The sequence below is a fragment of the Hyalella azteca genome, unplaced genomic scaffold (genome assembly GCF_000764305.2).
Source record: "Hyalella azteca isolate HAZT.00-mixed unplaced genomic scaffold, Hazt_2.0.2 contig3122, whole genome shotgun sequence".
NCBI lineage: Eukaryota > Metazoa > Arthropoda > Malacostraca > Amphipoda > Hyalellidae > Hyalella > Hyalella azteca.
In genome coordinates, this window is record NW_025933375.1 from 304,909 (window position 1) to 323,793 (window position 18,885).

At 38.8% G+C, this 18,885-nt stretch overlaps 1 protein-coding gene across 1 annotated transcript; it reads left to right on the top strand.

The window, feature by feature from the left end:
- Nucleotides 1-8,915: 8,915 nt before the first annotated feature.
- Nucleotides 8,916-17,348, top strand: LOC108674298 (choline-phosphate cytidylyltransferase A). The gene is made up of 6 exons (XM_047885788.1): nucleotides 8,916-8,966; nucleotides 9,233-9,455; nucleotides 10,271-10,422; nucleotides 11,932-12,153; nucleotides 13,600-13,880; nucleotides 15,179-17,348. The coding sequence occupies exons 1-6, from the start codon at nucleotides 8,916-8,918 to the stop codon at nucleotides 15,333-15,335; spliced, it is 1,086 nt and encodes a 361-aa protein (XP_047741744.1). The 3' UTR covers nucleotides 15,336-17,348.
- The last annotated feature ends 1,537 nt before the right edge of the window (nucleotides 17,349-18,885 follow it).

The following is an 18,885-nucleotide window of genomic DNA, read 5'->3' on the forward strand; positions in this document are numbered from 1 at the left end:
TGAAAGTTGCATTTCTTACTCGCCTTGATATGAAAGTTGCATTTCTTACTCGCCTTGATATGAAAGTTGCATTTCTTACTCGCCTTGATATGAAAGTTGCATTTCTTACTCGCCTTGATATGAAAGTTGCATTTCTTACTCGCCTTGATATGAAAGTTGCATTTCTTACTCGCCTTGATATGAAAGTTGCATTTCTTACTCGCCTTGATATGAAAGTTGCATTTCTTACTCGCCTTGATATGAAAGTTGCATTTCTTACTCGCCTTGATATGAAAGTTGCATTTCTTACTCGCCTTGATATGAAAGTTGCATTTCTTACTCGCCTTGATATGAAAGTTGCATTTCTTACTCGCCTTGATATGAAAGTTGCATTTCTTACTCGCCTTGATATGAAAGTTGCATTTCTTACTCGCCTTGATATGAAAGTTGCATTTCTTACTCGCCTTGATATGAAAGTTGCATTTCTTACTCGCCTTGATATGAAAGTTGCATTTCTTACTCGCCTTGATATGAAAGTTGCATTTCTTACTCGCCTTGATATGAAAGTTGCATTTCTTACTCGCCTTGATATGAAAGTTGCATTTCTTACTCGCCTTGATATGAAAGTTGCATTTCTTACTCGCCTTGATATGAAAGTTGCATTTCTTACTCGCCTTGATATGAAAGTTGCATTTCTTACTCGCCTTGATATGAAAGTTGCATTTCTTACTCGCCTTGATATGAAAGTTGCATTTCTTACTCGCCTTGATATGAAAGTTGCATTTCTTACTCGCCTTGATATGAAAGTTGCATTTCTTACTCGCCTTGATATGAAAGTTGCATTTCTTACTCGCCTTGATATGAAAGTTGCATTTCTTACTCGCCTTGATATGAAAGTTGCATTTCTTACTCGCCTTGATATGANTGATCATTGCCTGATCATCTCAGTGAAGTTTGGTTCACGGTCTCAGCTTTTACACCTCGTCTTTTTATACTGCGCGCCGAATGCTGCGACATTACACTAGTAAGGGAGGGGATACACTAGTAGTTGCCACTACCGGGATGGGCAATTACAACAACAACCTTACACTAGTCACCCTAAAGGTACGCACACAGTGAAAGCAGGTTTGCCCGCGCGGGCAACCTGCTCCAACCTGCCACAATAATGAACATATGATAATAATGTAAGTGTTCACAGTGAAAACCTGTATGAATAGGCTTCTGTATTCTATGGTTTCAGGCGCCAGCCTGAGCAGGTAACCAGCACGCTGGCAACCTGCTTTCACTGTGTGCGTACCCTAAAGCTGTATTTCTGGCAGTTCCCACGCTCGCTGCTCATTTTGGTAGCTATTAATCATCGGCAGATAAACGTTATATTGTTCTGTGTGATTTGTTGTTGTCATGGGTTAGTGTGTTGGTTGAAGGATATAGTGTGCCGCTAGATCGATCTCGTTAGCAGAAGTGTCTTTAGAATCTTGCAATCGTTGTGGGTTGTGATTTCTTCGCCGAGGTTATATTCTGAATAAAACGCTAATTCATGCATTAAAAATATGGGTTGTGATTTCTTCGCCGAGGTTGACTTCGCCGAGGTTATGTTCTGAATAAAACGCTAATTCATGCATTAAAAATGTGGGTTGTGATTTCTTCGCCGAGGTTGACTTCTGAATAAAACGCTAATTCATGCATTAAAATGTGGGTTGTGATTTCTTCGCCGTGGTTATATTCTGAATAAAACGCTAATTCATGCATTAAAAAAACGTCTGCGTAATTCATGACTGATGGACTCGGAAGTGAAAGACTTATCGAACACACTAGCTAGGACTGACTGCACACGACGTTTTTGATAAACTTGCTTCTGATATTTTTACATGCAGGACGTCCGCTTCTCCTATAAAAAAATGAACAGTAATTTTGTAAAATTTATATAGTACATTTTGAATATATATTAGGAAATTTATGTGTTCAGCTTTGCCGTTCAAACATGTGTACCTGATTACAGAGATAAAATTAAATGTTTCTTGATTCCCATTAACTTGTTTTGTACTCTTATCAGTGTACGTATTCTTGCCATTTACCCCTCGCTTCCCTTGCTGGTGGATATATGGGTATTGCTTCGTTGTCGCTCTCATCTTGGTACTGCCATAAAGTTTATCCATTAGAGGTTAAAAATATAACTCAGTACTCACTGCAGTGAGTGACAGAGAGCGCATTTTCTCGTCGACTAAAACGTGAAGTCACGGACAGACAGACGGACATGACGAGCACAATAGCGCCTTTTATCCATAAATTAGAGATGTGTATAAGAGACAGCTGTANACTCAGTACTCACTGCAGTTAGTGACAGAGAGCGCATTTTCTCGTCGACTAAAACGTGAAGTCACGGACAGACAGACGGACATGACGAGCACAATAGCGCCTTTTATCCATAAATTAGAAAATGTGCTAACCATAAAGTTTATCCACTAGAGGTTAAAAATATAACTCATTACTCACTGCAGTTAGTGACAGAGAGCGCATTTTCTCGTCGACTAAAACGTGAAGTCACGGACAGACGGGCGGACATGACGAGCACAATAGCGCCTTTTTTCCATAAATTAGAAAATGTGCTAACCATAAAGTTTATCCACTAGAGGTTAAAAATATAACTTAGTACTCATTGCAGTTAGTGACAGAGAGCGCATTTTCTAGTCGACTAAAACGTGAAGTCACGGACAGACAGACGGACATGACGATCACAATAGGGTCTTTTTTTCCATAAATTATAAAATGTGCTAAAAATACTCGCATCAGGAGTGTTATCGATCATGCGTATGGTACGTGTGGCTGTAATTATCGGACGTTGATAAGGAAAGCAAAGAGGCTCAGTTAATCAAATCCTCAGACTTTGCGCTTCGGTAAGCCTACTGATAGAACGGTCCTTGCCCTCCTGCTACTTGGTCAGGGGCCATACTTTCAAAACTCGCTGAGTGAACGTAAGTACTTACGCTCTATTTTCTTGTCTATAATTGGTGGATTTTGCTTGAAAGCCCGTCAATGATTGGCTGATGAACTTACGATCTCGTAACTTGTTTTGAAAGTATGGCCCCAGAACTCAAGAGAACGTTTAAGGCACCCAAGCTGCATGTCCTGGGCCCATACTTTCAAAAAAAGTTAAGTGATCGTAAGTTCATCAGCCAATCATTGACGGCCTTTCAAGCAAAATCCACCAATCATAGACAAGAAAATAGAGCGTTAGTACTTACGTTCACTATACTTTCAAAAAAAGTTAAGAGATCGTAAGTTCATCAGCCAATCATTGACGGCCTTTCAAGCAAAATCCATCAATCATAGACTAGAAAATAGAGCGTATGTACTTACGTTCACTTAGCGAATTTTGAAAGTATGGCCTCTGATCACAAAACAAGAATACGTTGCCAGTTTAATGGGCGCATTGAATAACTGAAACTTCTGTAAATTCGCTTTAATATTTAGTTGAATAGGAACCCAAAGGTGCAGCATGATCTAAGTTCAACATAAGCAACTTATCGGCAGCCAAATAACACACTACTTGACGTCTTGTGGTATCATCTCCTTGAAATGTGATGCCCAGTGAGCAAGTCCAGCGTTGTTGTGCTCGATTATCATAACTAGTGTAGTTTGTACAGTATAAATATGATTGATGAGTCAAGGATTGTTCTGATTTTTGCTCCAATCACTCGCCAGGATTGTTACCGTGTTAACCTGTAAGTGTGCGAGCGATATACGTACAGTACCCTATCTGTTGATAGAGCAATAGTGGCTAACTAGAACCAGTTCGTAGTTCTTCCTAAAGTTCAGTTAGTTTGTACAGTATAAATATGATTGATGTGTGTAGGATTGTTCTGATCCTTGCTCCAATCACTCGCCAGGATTGTTATAGCGTGTTAACCTGTAAGTGTGCGAGCGATATACGTACGGTACCTACCCTATGCTATCTGTTGATAGAGAAATAGTAGCTAACTTGAACCAGTTCGTAGTTCTTCCTAAAGTTCAGTTTGAAACTGGGTCGATTTACATTCTTCCCATTATAAATCAGCCGATCATTAATGAAGTCATTATTTCCATTGTCTGAAGTCATTGAAGCAATCATGTGACAAAATACAGTATCTTGGGAAACTTGAGAGAAAATTTTCGACCATATATGTCCGCAGAGACATTCGAAATTTCAGTTTGTGTTTTTAAATTCACAAAGTATGTAATGTGTTGTAATATTCACAAATATGCAAAATATCTTTTGCATATTTTTTCGTTTCACTTGCAATAATACTGTAACTTTTCAGGCTGCGTTTGAACTTTTTATCATTATTCTCCATTCACGACTGATAGCGTATTTGTTCCTTTGTTGTCGATATGAGCTTCCAATTTTAATGTGTTTAGAAAATATAATCGAGAGTCCCACAGTTCAAGCACGTAACTTTTCTCCGAATAATTATCAAGTTTTAATAATGCTACTACTCCGTTTGAATAACAAACAGTCAATCATTTTTAACCAGGTTCTTCGAAACTGATAAGAAATGTGGATTAGTATGGGCTAAGCATTCGTCATTTCTTCATTTACCAAACTAGAAAGAATTCCTTTTTTTTTGCTCGAATTAGATTATAGATAAGAATCGTATTCAAATGTCATGATGTCTTTATCACGAGCGATAGCTTCTATTAACACGTTTGCCTGCTGATATACATATATATATATTTATATACATACATGCTTGTACTGCTCGCCTTACACTTGCTTACTGTAAAGGTCAGGCTTGCTGTACAGTCTTCGTGTATGTCTCGTCTCGTGCGGTCAAGTGTCTCGCGTGAGCGATCAGGGGCCATATACTGTCAAAATTTGCTGAGTGAACGTAAATAATTACGCTCTATTTACTTGTCTATGATTGGTGGATTTTGCTCGAAAGGCCGTCAATGATTGGCTGATGAACTTACGATCTCTTAACTTTTTTTGAAAGTATGGGCCCAGGTCTCTGGACTCTATCATACTTTGTTCTCACTCTTTCACTATCATACTTTGTGCTCAATTTTGTGCTCACTCTTTCAGTCGTCACCCTCACTTATATTTGCTGATCTGGAGGCATTTTCTCTGATTGTTTTGTTATCGTTGGTCAATGCTTCAATCGTTAAATATTGAGAGCTAGTTATTTTATACGATTACTTTTTGTTATCGTTAGTGCTTTAATCGTTATATATTGAGAGCTAGTTATTTGATAGGATTACTTTTTGTTATCGTTAGTGCTTCAATCGTTACATATTGAGAGCTAGTTATTTGATAGGATTACTTTTTGTTATCGTTAGTGCTTCAATCGTTACATATTGAGAGCTAGTTATTTGATAGGATTACTTCTTGTTATCGTTAGTTAATGCTTCAATCGTTACTTATTGAGAGCTAGTTATTTGATACGATTACTTTTTGTTATCGTTTGTGCTTCAATCGTTACATATTGAGAGCTAGTTATTTGATACGATTTCTTTTTGTTATCGTTGGTTAATGCTTCAATCGTTACATATTGAGAGCTAGTTATTTGATACGATTTCTTTTTGTTATCGTTGGTTAATGCTTCAATCGTTACATATTGAGAGCTAGTTATTAGATACGATTTCTTTTTGTTATCGTTGGTTAATGCTTCAAGCGTTAAATATTGAGCGCCAATTGTGAAATATTTTTGCAGTCGTTAGTCAGTGCTTCACGCGCTACGTGTTGATGATCACTTATTAAATATGATGACTTGTATCATACAAGTCATCATATTTAATAAGTGATAAGTTGTATGTTTGTAAGTATAAGTAGTATCTTTCATGGCTCGTGTTGTGTAATTGTTCTTTATTACATAGACCCTGTAATTGTCAGTCAAAGTGGCTGTACTATTTGTTTCTGGTGCAGAATTAATAGCCGTTCTGGGGCCGGATTATCAAAACTTCGTAACTTTTTGTACTTACGACAAGAAAGTTCTGTGGTACGTAAATACACCCTAATTTTGGCATTATCAAAACTTTCGTACGCAAGTCTTAGCTAAAAGCTTAAATGTTTTTCCCGCGCAAATGTTTTTATAATACCACCGCTAGTATTACGTTGTCATAGCAACGCCACTCATATATATAAGTCGATTTTGCGTACTTACGAAGTTTTGATAATACGGCCCCTGTACTATAGTGCCTGGAACGTGCGGGGTCAAGGAAGAATATCATTACTTCAATTACGTTCTGTATTTTGTTTAAATTTCAGATTTTGTCCTTTCGAATTTAAGAGAGAACGACCAAAAAGTGGACTAATAACATTATTTAAAATATTCTTGAAGGAATCAAGTTAGTCGAAAAATGAAACGTAGTCGCTCAGAGATGCAGAGCGGAGTGGAAGAGAAACCTGCTGTTAGGGAGGTATGTCAACGACAGGCTTATGTTAGTTCAAACATAAAGTCATGTGTTACTCATATGATGTACGTTTAAAATAAATAAAATAAAAATAGCAGTTTCAGCGTTTATTAGGCCATAGGCCTGACGCCGATTCTCAACATCGCAGAACATCCACAGCTTGTTGCGGTCTCGAACTCGCAACTCACTTAATTAACCGCCCGGCCTCCTCGCCGATTCTGACCAGAAACTGGCGCTTAGAGCTGGGATCGAACCCGCGCCTCTCTGCGCCAATCTTGGTACTCTGAACTTTAACCACTGGGCCACCCACGGTTTATAACGTGTAGTTTAATTTCACAGATTATTTAAGTATAAGTTGGGACAATTACATGGTTAAGCCAAGTTTCTTTGCTGCTTACGTACACTGTTTAAAAAAAAAACGGTCTCACCGGCGTTCTAGTTGCCGGTCGCCCCGTGAAAAAAAAAACGTTTTGCCGTTTTTATCAGATGTTTTACGGATTTCTAGTGTTAAATTAGAATAAAAACGGCGACACGGTGTTTCTTTTCACGTGCCGACCGGCCACTGAAACGCCGGTAATACCGTTAACGGTAATTTTTCAAACAGTGTAGGTTTCAGAATACATGCGTAGAATTGTCAACAAGTCTTCGTTGTAGGCAAGCATGCGAACCGGTAGCAGCTTAGCTGGTGTCTGTACGCGGTGTCTTGCAACCTTGGTGATGACTAGGCCTGGGCCTATACTTTCAAAAAAAGTTAAGAGATCGTAAGTTCATCAGCCAATCATTGACGGCCTTTCAAGCAAAATCCACCAATCGTAGACAAGAAAATAGAGCGTAAGTACTTACGTTCACTATACTTTCAAAAAAAGTTAAGAGATCGTAAGTTCATCAGCCAATCATTGACAGCCTGTCAAGCATAATCCGCCGATCATAGACGAGAAAATAGAGCGTAAGTACTTACATTCACTTGGCCAGTTTTGAAAGTATAGGCCCGGGACATTGTTCAACTTCACAATTATCCCTTAGTTTTGAAGATAACCTTGCACTCAGCGTTATTTATCACGAATTTTCTTTTATTTTTTTTACCAGATCTTCGTAAATTTAGTGTGCTTGTGAAAAGTATTAAAACGTAAGTTTTCTGCTGACAGTGTAATTATACTTACTAGTTGGGGCTTCATGACCACTTCAAGATTTTTTAATTAATTTTTAGAAGAGTTGTTTTTTTGTGTGAATTATAAATTTTAATTCATATTTTGCGTTGATTATTCGTCTTGGCTCAATACTTTGCTATTAACAAAATCAATCAACAAAATTTTTAACAAAATCAAAATCAATCCCAGGACATTCCTGGGACAAAACATCCATCTTGATGTTGAACATCTCAACTTTTAATGTAGAAATTTAATACGGCAAAAAAGTACTTAGATTTAAAGTAAAATTTGATACTGTTGAACATCTCAATGTACGTTTCATTTCTATGTATTGTTTTACCCGCTTTTTAGCGCATTTTCCCATTTATGAAAAAAATGCAGTATTGTGCTCGCCATGTCCGTCCGTCCGTCCGTGACTTCACGTTTTCGTCGACGAGAAAATGCGCTCTCTGTCACTCACTGCAGTGAGTACTGAGTTATATTTTTCTTCAACTTTTAATGTAGAAATTTGACACGGCATAGAAGTACTTATATTTAAAATATAACTTGATGCTGCAGACGATCTTCAGACCAGCGCCGTTCAGCCACGACGCAGAGGCTGTACGTGAGCGCTTTTTCTTCAACTTTTTGTGTAGAAATTTGACACGGCAAAAAAGTAACCTACGTACCTACTTACTTATATTTAAAGAAAGTTTTGATACTGCAGACGATCTTCAGACCAGCGCCGTTCAGCCACGACGGGGAGGCGGTTGTTTCAAGCGCTTTTTCTTCAACTTTTAATGTCTTTAACTTTTAATGTAGAAATTTGATACGGCATAAAAGTACTTATATTCAAAGTAAAACTTAATACTGCAGACGATCTTCAGACCGGCGCCGTTCAGCCATGACCCAGAGGCGGTTGGTTCAAGCACGTTTTCTTCAATTTTAATGTAGAAATTTTACACGGCAAAAAAGTACTTACTTAGATTTAAAGTAAAACTTAATACTGCAGACGATCTTCAGACCAGCGCCGTTCAGCCATGACCAGGAGGCGGTTGGTTCAACCGCTTTTTCTTCAACTTTTAATGTAGAAATGTGTAGAAATTTGACACTTCAAAAAAGTACTTACTTAGTTTTTAAATTAAAATGTGATACTGCAGACGATCTTCAGACCAGCGCCGTTCAGCCATGACGTGGAGGCGGTTGGTTCAACCGCTTTTTCTTCAACTTTTTATGTAGAAATTTGATACGGCAAGTACTTAGATTTATAGTAAAACTTAATACTGCAGACGATCTTCAGACCAGCGCCGTTCAGCCATCACCGGGAGGCGGTTGGTTCAAGCGCTTTTTCTTTAACCTTTAATGTATAAATTTGACACGTCAAAAAAAGTACCTACTTACTTAGATTTAAAGTAAAACTTGATGCTGCAGACGATCTTCAGACCAGCGCCGTTCAGCCACGACGCGGAGGCGGTTGGTTCAAGCGCTTTAATCTTTAATCTTTTTAACTTTTAATCTGGAAATTTAATACGGCATAGAAGTACTTAACTTTTAAGTAAAACTTGATGCTTCAGACGATCTTCAGACCAGCGCCGTTCAGCCACGACGCGGAGGCGGTTGGTTCAAGCGCTTTAATCTGGCAGTTGGTTCAAGCGCTTCAATCTTTAATCTTTTCAACTTTTAATCTGGAAATTTAATACGGCAATTACTTATATTTAAAGTAAAACTTAATTCTGCAGACGATCTTCAGACCAGCGCCGTTCAGCCACGACGCAGAGGCTGTACGTGAGCGCGAACAGTGCGAGTATCACCGCATCTCTCAGACGGACGCTGCGGCGGGCAGGACGAGACGCCCTGTACGCGTCTACGCTGATGGCATCTACGACCTCTTCCATCAGGGCCATGCCAGGCAACTCATGCAGGCCAAGAATGTCTTCCCCAATGTCTACCTGCTTGTGGGCGGTCAGTCGTTCAGTCATTACGGTCAGTCGTTCAGTCATTACGGTCAGTCGTTCAGTCATTAACGTCTTCCCCAATGTCTACCTGCTTGTGGGCGGTCAGTCGTTCAGTCATTACGGTCAGTCGTTCAGTCATTACGGTCAGTCGTTCAGTCATTAACGTCTTCCCCAATGTCTACCTGCTTGTGGGCGGTCAGTCGTTCAGTCGTTACTACAACTATGCCTTCAATAGAATGCCTTCATTCAGACGTCGTCGTTGAATAGAATTATTAATAAGGCTGTTTGATCACGATGATTATATATGACCAACTTTTTCTTCAACCCGGAATGAAGATTTTTGACGATCTGGACTGTGTTTTGTCGTCACTTGATAGAAGCTTCCCAAGGTACTGTTCTATTAATTCTTCTAGAGTTTGCATTCTGTTTTTTAAGGGATTGCATTCTGTTATCAGTTTGATCTCTGTTCTTGAATGTCGCTCATCTTAACAGGTGCACTATTTCATACTTATAACGGTAGCTTCGTATTATTTCTTCCACAAAGCTACTATTTATAATCTGTTTCAATCAATTTTTTACCATCATTCGCATGTGGCACTTCTGCCACGGTACATATACAGTGCCTATAAGTAGTATTGACCGTGGCAATATATAGCTACTGCCATACTATAATAGTAACTTGTGACACAGTTTACAATAACAGTTAACTTGTGACACAGTTTGCAGCGACTCTCTGACACACTCGCGCAATATATAGCTACTGCCATACAATAATAGTTAACTTGTGACACAGTTTACAATAACAGTCAACTTGTGACACAGTTTGCAGCGACGCTCTGACACACTCGCGCAAGGGGCGCACGGTCATGTCGGAGGCTGAGCGCTACGAGGCCGTGCGGCACTGTCGCTACGTCGACGAAGTCGTGCCGGACGCGCCCTGGACGCTTGATGACGACTTCCTTCTTAAACATAAGGTATTACATCGTGATTACTGGTATTAATACTATTATTATTACTGGTATTATTACTATTAGAATTACTGGTATTCTTACCATCATAAGTCGTGCCGGACGCGCCCTGGACGCTTGATGACGACTTCCTTCTCAAACATAAGGTATTACCTTCACAATTACTGGTATTATTACCGCCCTGATTACTGGTATTCTTACTATTAGAATTACTGGTATTGTTATCGTCATAAGTCGTGCCGGACGCGCCCTGGACGCTTGATGACGACTTCCTTCTTAAACATAAGGTATTACATCGTGATTACTGGTATTAATACCGTCATAATTACTGGTATATCATAAGGTATTACCAGGTATTTCTATTAGAATTACTGGTATTCTTACCATCATAAGTCGTGCCTGACGCGCCCTGGACGCTTGATGACGAGTTCCTACTTAAACATAAGGTATTACCTCGTGATTACTGGTATTAATACTATCATGATTACTGGTATATCATAAGGTATTCTTACTATTAGAACTACTGGTATTTACTATTAGAATTACTGGTATTCTTACCGTCATAATTACTGGTATTCTTACCATCATAATTACTGGTATTCTTACCGTCATAATTACTGGTATTCATAATTACTGGTATAATGCATTCAATTGTTAGATGACAATTAGATATATATTAGATAACAATTTAGATATACTATATTATATAGCGATAACTCACAGGCAAATCTGATTTTTTATTCCATTGATAACTTTTAGTCCGTTTATTAATTATTAATAATAAAATATGATAATAATAATTTAGTTTGAACGATTTTCTTCTTAATAATCAATTTAGAACGATTTTCTTCCGAAACAAATGCTAATGTTACTGCTCTCGCTTGTATGCTATCATTTTGAGTTGAAAAATTTCTAATGCACATTTATAAGCTTATCAAGGCCATTGGTAGCATTAGGTACAACTTCACATTTTTCTAATAATATTTAAATTACACAAGTCGCATTGAAGCATTTGACCGTGCTTAGAACTCATTGAGATGGCAGTTAATTTAACTTATTTTCACTACTATAAATGACTTTATTAAGATCAAATTGAAGCATTTATGGCACTTAATTTCACTACTATAAATGACTTTGTTAGATCAAATTGAAGCATTTATGGCAGTTCATTTCACTACTATAAATGACTTTATTAAGATTAAATTGAAGCATTTATGGCAGTTCATTTCGCTACTATAAATGACTTAGTTTATATAAAATTGAAACATTTATTTCACTCATTTCCACTACTATAAATGACTTTAAGATCGACTTCGTGGCGCACGACGACATCCCGTACACGACGGGGTCGAGCCAGGACCATTGATATCTCAGTTTATTTCACCACTATAAATTACTTAGTTTAGATCAAATTGAAACATTTATTTCACTCATTTCCACTACTATAAATGACTTAGTTAAGATCAAATTTAAGTATTTATTACACTTATTTTCACTACTATAAATGACTTTAAGATCGACTTCGTGGCGCACGACGACATCCCCTACACGACGGGGTCGAGCCAGGACGTGTACGCGCACATCAAAGAGCGCGGGATGTTCGTCACGACGGAGAGGACGGAGGGCGTCTCCACCAGCGACGTTGTCTCCAGGATTGTTAAAGATTATGACGTCTACGTCAGGAGAAACCTGGCCAGGGGATATAGTGCAAAAGAACTTAACGTCGGCTTCATAAACGTAAGTACAAATACCCTAAAGATTACGACGTCTACGTCAGGAGGAACCTGGCCAGGGGATATAGTGCAAAGGAACTCAACGTCGGCTTCATAAACGTAAGGACAAAGCCAGGGGATATAGTGCAAAGGGACTCAACGTCGGCTTCATTAACGTAAGGACAAAGCCAGGGGATATAGTGCAAAGGAACTCAACGTCGGCTTCATCAACGTAAGTACAAATACCTTTCGCTCTTTCAACTTATTTTTTTGTTCATTATAATTTTGTTTCTATTATTATTGTTTTTATTATTATTTGTTTTTATATCTACCTAATTTTTTTTTTATTACAATTTTATGTACATAATTGTTTTGTAAGTACAGATGTACCCTTCGCTCTTCCTACCTAATTTTTTTCATTATATTTTGTTTCTATTATTATTGTTTTTATTATTATTTGTTTTTATATCTACCTAATTTTTTTTTTCATTATAATTTTATGTACATTATTGTTTTGTAAGTACAGATATGGTAGGTACCCTTTGCTCTTTCTACCTAAGTTTTTTCCATTATAGTTTTGTTTCTACCGCACATTTCGCTCATTTTACCTAATATTTTTTTCATTATAATTTTCTTTCTATTATTAGTGTTTTTATTATTATTTTTATCATTTTTTAATATTTTTGTCACGTTTAAAGGAATGATTTTGTCGTCTGATATCAGTTTGAGGTGTGTGAACAGGAATGAAGCTATAGCAACATTATCAAGAAAATCAATGCGTTTCATCGTTCCTCTTGTACATGATTTTGAGTATTAAAGTCAGTTGTATCTCTAAAGAGTTAGAATATAGAACAAAACATTTCATGTTAATGTATTTGTAGAATATAGAATACAACATTTCATGTTAAATGTTAATGTATTTGTAGAATATAGAACAAAACATTTCATGTTAATGTATTTGATGAATATAGAACAAAACATTTCATGTTAATGTATTTGATGAATATAGAACAAAACATTTCATGTTAATGTGTTTGTAGAATATACGTAGAACAAAATATTTCATCTTAATCTATTTGTAGGATAGGTATATAACAAAACATTTAAAGTTAATATATTTGTAGAATATAGGACAAACGATTTCACGTTTATGTATTTGTAGAATATATAACAAAACATTTAAAGTTAATATATTTACAGGAGAAGCGATACAGACTTCAGAACAAAATGGACGACCTGAAGAAGAAGGGCAAGGACTTTATATACGCAGAACTGGAGCGTCGCAGCGAATAATGTATATTATATATAACAAATAATTTAAAATTAATATATTTACAGGAGAAGCGTTACAGACTTCAGAACAAAATGGACGACCTGAAGAAGAAGGGCAAGGACTTCATATACGCAGAACTTTCATCTTAATGTACATATAGAATATATAGCAAAACATTTAAACATAATTTATTTACAGGAGAAGCGTTACAGACTTCAGAACAAGATGGACGACCTGAAGAAGAAGGGCAAGGACTTTATATACGCAGAACTTGAGCGTCGCAGCGAAGTCCTGGCGAAGTGGGAAGAAAAAAGCCGCGACTTTATCGACGCGTTCCTTATGATGTTTGGGCGCGAGGGCAGACTGACGCAGTACCTGGTGGAGAAGAAAGACTCGGTCTTGCATGCTATATCGCCCCCCACCTCGCCCAGGGTCTCGCCTGAACACTCGCCTGCCTCCTCGTCTGATGATCTCAGCAGGTATCTTCTTAATATTTATAGTCGCCTGTCTCGTCGTCTGATGATCTCAGCAGGTATCTACCAAAAAGACTCAGTCTTGCATGCTATATCGCCCCCCACCTCACCCAGGGTCTCGCCTGAACACTCGCCTGCCTCCTCGTCTGACGATCTCAGCAGGTATCTTAATATTTATAGTCGCCTGACCAAAAAGACTCAGTCTTGCATGCCATATCGCCCCCCACCTCACCCAGGGTCTCGCCTGAACACTCGCCTGCATCCTCGTCTGACGATCTCAGCAGGTATCTTAATATTTATAGTCGCCTGACCAAAAAGACTCAGTCTTGCATGCCATATCGCCCCCCACCTCGCCCAGGGTCTCGCCTGACCACTCGCCTGCCTCCTCGTCTGACGATCTCAGCAGGTATCTTCTTTGCTTTATATTTATAGTCGCCTGCCTCCTCGTCTGATGATCTCAGCAGGTATCTTCTTTATATTTATATTTATAGTCGCCTGACCACTCGTCTGTCTCTTCGTCTGATGATCTCAGCAGGTATCTTCCTAATATTTATAGTCGCCTGACCAGTCGCCTGCCTCTTCTTAGCTTTATATTAATAGTCGTATTGAGCCTTTAGTCATTTAGTTCTGCTTACATTGCCTCGGTAAGTCTCTTAAAATACATTTAAATGATTCAACTAAACTAAACTTTAATGATTCAACTAAATTCAACTAAACTTCGTTTACCTGACATCACTCATTATTCTATTAGTGGCACCATTATTTTTGTTCACTGTTGTCAATTAGACGTGATGTGAAGCAATAAGGTTGTACCGAACCTAGGGGAACCATAATATATTGAGAATTAGTTGCTAGAAAAAAAAGATCCCAGTAGAAATACGTGCAATAAAATATGGTTCCCATAGGGGTATAATATTACTGCACTGTCAACTTTACTGTATATTTATTGCCATTTTTGTTACAGTCCGCCAGCAATTAATGTATTTGTAGAATATAGAACAAAACACTGTCAACAAAACACTACTGCACTGTCAATTGTAGAATATAGAACAAAACACTGTCAACAAAACTCTACTGCACTGTCAACTTTATTGTTTTTATTGTATTGTATATTTATTGCCATTTATATTACAGTCCGCCCGCAAAAAGCAGTCGCAGGGAGCGCAGCAAGACGAGCACTCGCTTAGCGTCGTATATTACTGCACTGTCAACTTTACCGTATATTTATTGTCATTTCTGTTACAGTCCGCCCTCAACTTTATTGTTTTTACGGTATTGTATATTTATTGTCATTTATATTACAGTCCGCCCGCAAAAAGCAGTCGCAGGGAGCGAAGCAAGACGAGCGCTCGCTCGACGTCGCGCAGCCAGGCCGCCGCCGCCGCCGCCCAGAACGACTTCTCGGACTCTGAAGAAGAGATCATCCTCGCCAAGCCCACGGGACGGCGCAGCTTGCGATAATGACCGTTACCTTTGCATCATAGTCTTCGATAATCTTAGGCCAATCATAGGCCAATTGATGGCCAATCATAGGCCAATTGATGGCCAATCATAGGCCAATTGATGGCCAATCATAGGCCAATTGATGGCCAATCATAGGCCAATTGATGGCTAATCATAGGCCAATTGATGGCTAATCATAGGCCAATTGATGGTCAATCATAGGTCAATTGATGGTCAATATTAGGCCAATTGTTGGCCAATCATAGGCCAATTGATGGCCAATCATAGGTCAATTGATGGCCAATCATAGGCCAATTGATGGCCAATCATAGGACCAATTGATGGTCAATCATAGGCCAATTGATGGTCAATCATAGGTCAATTGATGGTCAATCATAGGCCAATTGTTGGTCAATCATAGGCCAATTGATGGCCAATCATAGGTCAATTGATGGCCAATCATAGGTCAATTGATGGCTAATCATAGGCCAATTGATGGCCAATAATAGGCCAATTGATGGCCAATCATATGCCAATTGATGGCCAATCTTAGGCCAATTGATGGCCAATCATAGGCCAATTGATGGCCAATCATAGGCCAATTGATGGCCAATCATAGGCCAATCATAGGCCAATCATAGGCCAATTGATGACCAATCATAGGCCAATTGATGGCCAATCATGGGCCAATTGATGGCCAATCATAGGCCAATTGATGGCATAGCCAATCTTTGATGATTGGCCGTGCCATCGCTAACCAACATCGTGTTTGATTACTAGTGCAGCGTCGTGCTGATTCGTGTTGAGTCGTGCTAAGTCATGCTCAGTTGTGCTAAGTCGTGCTCAGTCGTGCTCAGTCGTGCTGAGTCGTGCTGAGTCGTGCTGAGTCGTGCTAAGTCGTGCTGGGTCGTGCTAAGTCGTGCTAAGTCGTGCTAAGTCGTGCTAAGTCGTGCTGAGTCGTGCTGAGTCGTGCTCAGTCGTGCTCAGTCGTGCTAAGTCGTGCTCAGTCGTGCTGAGTCGTGCTAAATTCGTGCTAAGTCGTGCTCAGTCGTGCTAAGTCGTGCTAAGTCGTGCTGAGTCGTGCTAAGTTCGTGCTAAGCTGTGCTGAGTCGTGCTAAGTCGTGCTGAGTTGTACTAAGTCGTACTGAGTCGTGCTAAGTCGTGCTGAGTCGTGCTAAGTCGTGCTGAGTCGTGTTCAGTCGTGCTAAGTCGTGCTGAGTCGTGTTAAGTCGTGCTCAGTCGTGCTAAGTCGTACTAAGTCGTGCTGGGTCGTGCTCAGTCATGCTAAGTGGTGCTCAGTCGTGCTGAGTCATGCTTAGTCGTGCTAAGTCGTGCTTACCAAGTGTCGAGCTGTCCTTCGTCATTGTATGCTCCTGCCAAAAACTAATTTTGTGGGTTGTGTTGTGCTAAAATATTCCATTCTAATTTACTGTCGCTACTGCTGCCCATTGACGTAAAAAAACTTCTTGTAAATCTTGAAAGAAACATTTTTGTGTAGATATATTTAATTCCAAAGCAACACCCATTTGGGAATTGTTGCCTTCGAAATAAATGATTCTATATACCGTATACTAATTCTGAAGTCGTTTTGAAACAGAATGCCGTCTAAAGTGAATAGTAATTCAATCGCATTTTCTAGGACTTAGATAATAATAACTGTGGACGATACTCTTATTTCCAATGATAACTTTATTTATTTTTAGCGCTAAATATGACAACTATCATATTAGGATATTATGTTACAATAAAAAATACGTGGAAGGGAATTACTTAAGTAAACGTTAGGTTCACATTATCCAGTCAAGTTTTATTTGACTCTGCATTCTTGTAGCTACCGAATGAATAAGTTTTTCATTCAGAGACATCGCGTGGTACAGAAAATTTTATGTCTAGGCAGCCCATAAGAAACCTTGTGATTTTTTCATTCAGAGACATCGTAGGTACAGTAAATTCTATGTCTAGGCAGCCCATAAGAAACCTTGTGATTTTTTCATTCAGAGACATCGTAGGTATTGTACAGAAAATTTTATGTCTAGGCAGCCCGAAAAAAAAAATTGTGGACTTGTGTGTAAGTTTGGCACAATCATCTTGCTTACAAACTGTACCATTATTTTCTGTTAATCATAACAGATACTTTCGCTACTTATAACACTTGCTGCAATATATTATCTATATATATTATCTATATATCCATGCATTATAAAATTGATAGCTAATCTCTGTGACTTTACATTTGAAACTTACATAGAAAAAATCTTCTTTATCGTGAAGTTTTCAGGCTTTCAGGCCTAGCAACTTCCTTGACTCTCTGTGACTTTAAATTTGAAACTTTTCCGCGCTTAGAAGAAAATGGAAAAAAATCTTCTTTATCGTGAAGTTTTCAATCTTTCAGGCCTAGCAACTTACTTGAGACACAACCTATTGACCGCCGTTCAAGCCACTGAACTTGCGAATGCAAATGAATTTACAGAGATTGAACAAATGTGCGTTGAATATTGTTTCACTTGCAACGAATCCTGTGTAATTTCCGCGCTTGAAAAACAATGGTACCAATAGTCTACCAATTAAGGAATTGAGAATTATTCATGCATGTGAATATATAAGATGTATATTGAATACCCTTTGCCTTTGATTACATTAGCCGTCGTCACGTTATTATGACCTATGGGCCTGGCAGTCAGAGCTACCGTTGTTAAATAGCAGGTTAATTTAATAGAAAACATACGTTTACTCATGACAACGGAACTGTTGGAAACGTCTCATATAAGTCATATTCATAGCTATAACAATATTCTCTTAATTATTTACAATGGTGTTGTTTTTATTGAGCCGAGTTTTGCTAGTTGCTGTTGTTTCAATGAAAGAACCAACCAAAAGATCCTCAGGGCAGACTTCTGACGCGTGCTGTTTCAAGTCTTTTGTGATGTCAAGTTTTTGGATGCATTATTTCTGAGAGGGGAAGAAATCCACCAACCACAGCAGAGCTTTTGATGCAAGACCCTCGGTCCAATCGCGGAGTTGTGTAAGACCCTCGGTCCAGGTCGTGGAGTTGTGTAAGACCCTCGGTCCAGGTCGCGGAGTTGTGTAAGACCCTCGGTCCAGGTCGCGGAGTTGTGTAAGACCCTCGGTCCAGGTCGCGGAGTTGTGTAAGACCCTCGGTCCAGGTAGCGGGGTTGTGTAAGCAGAATTGGCTGCGCTCTCATCCCCTGGTACAAGAGACACGGCACGTATGAGTGAGCTCTTGTACGCGCCCGTTCTTCTTTGTTGTTCGCATGTCCTTCCTTGGTACTTCGAATTTATGAGATGCCAGCGCCGCTCTTTCTTGACGCTAGCTTCATTTGACTGCCCATTTGAATCATTCTACCTTTTGTGGTGTACGAAAAATGTTTAATTTGATGATTTTTTTTACCATTTGAACTTTTACCACCATTTATACCAATTTGGTCATTATTCGTACGTGTTTCAATGAGAAAATTCTGCCATTTAATACTAATTTGGATTTAATAGACTTGCCCTATCTATTCTAGATTCACCACGTTGCTGATGTTTCTTTGGGTGACTTCAGGCG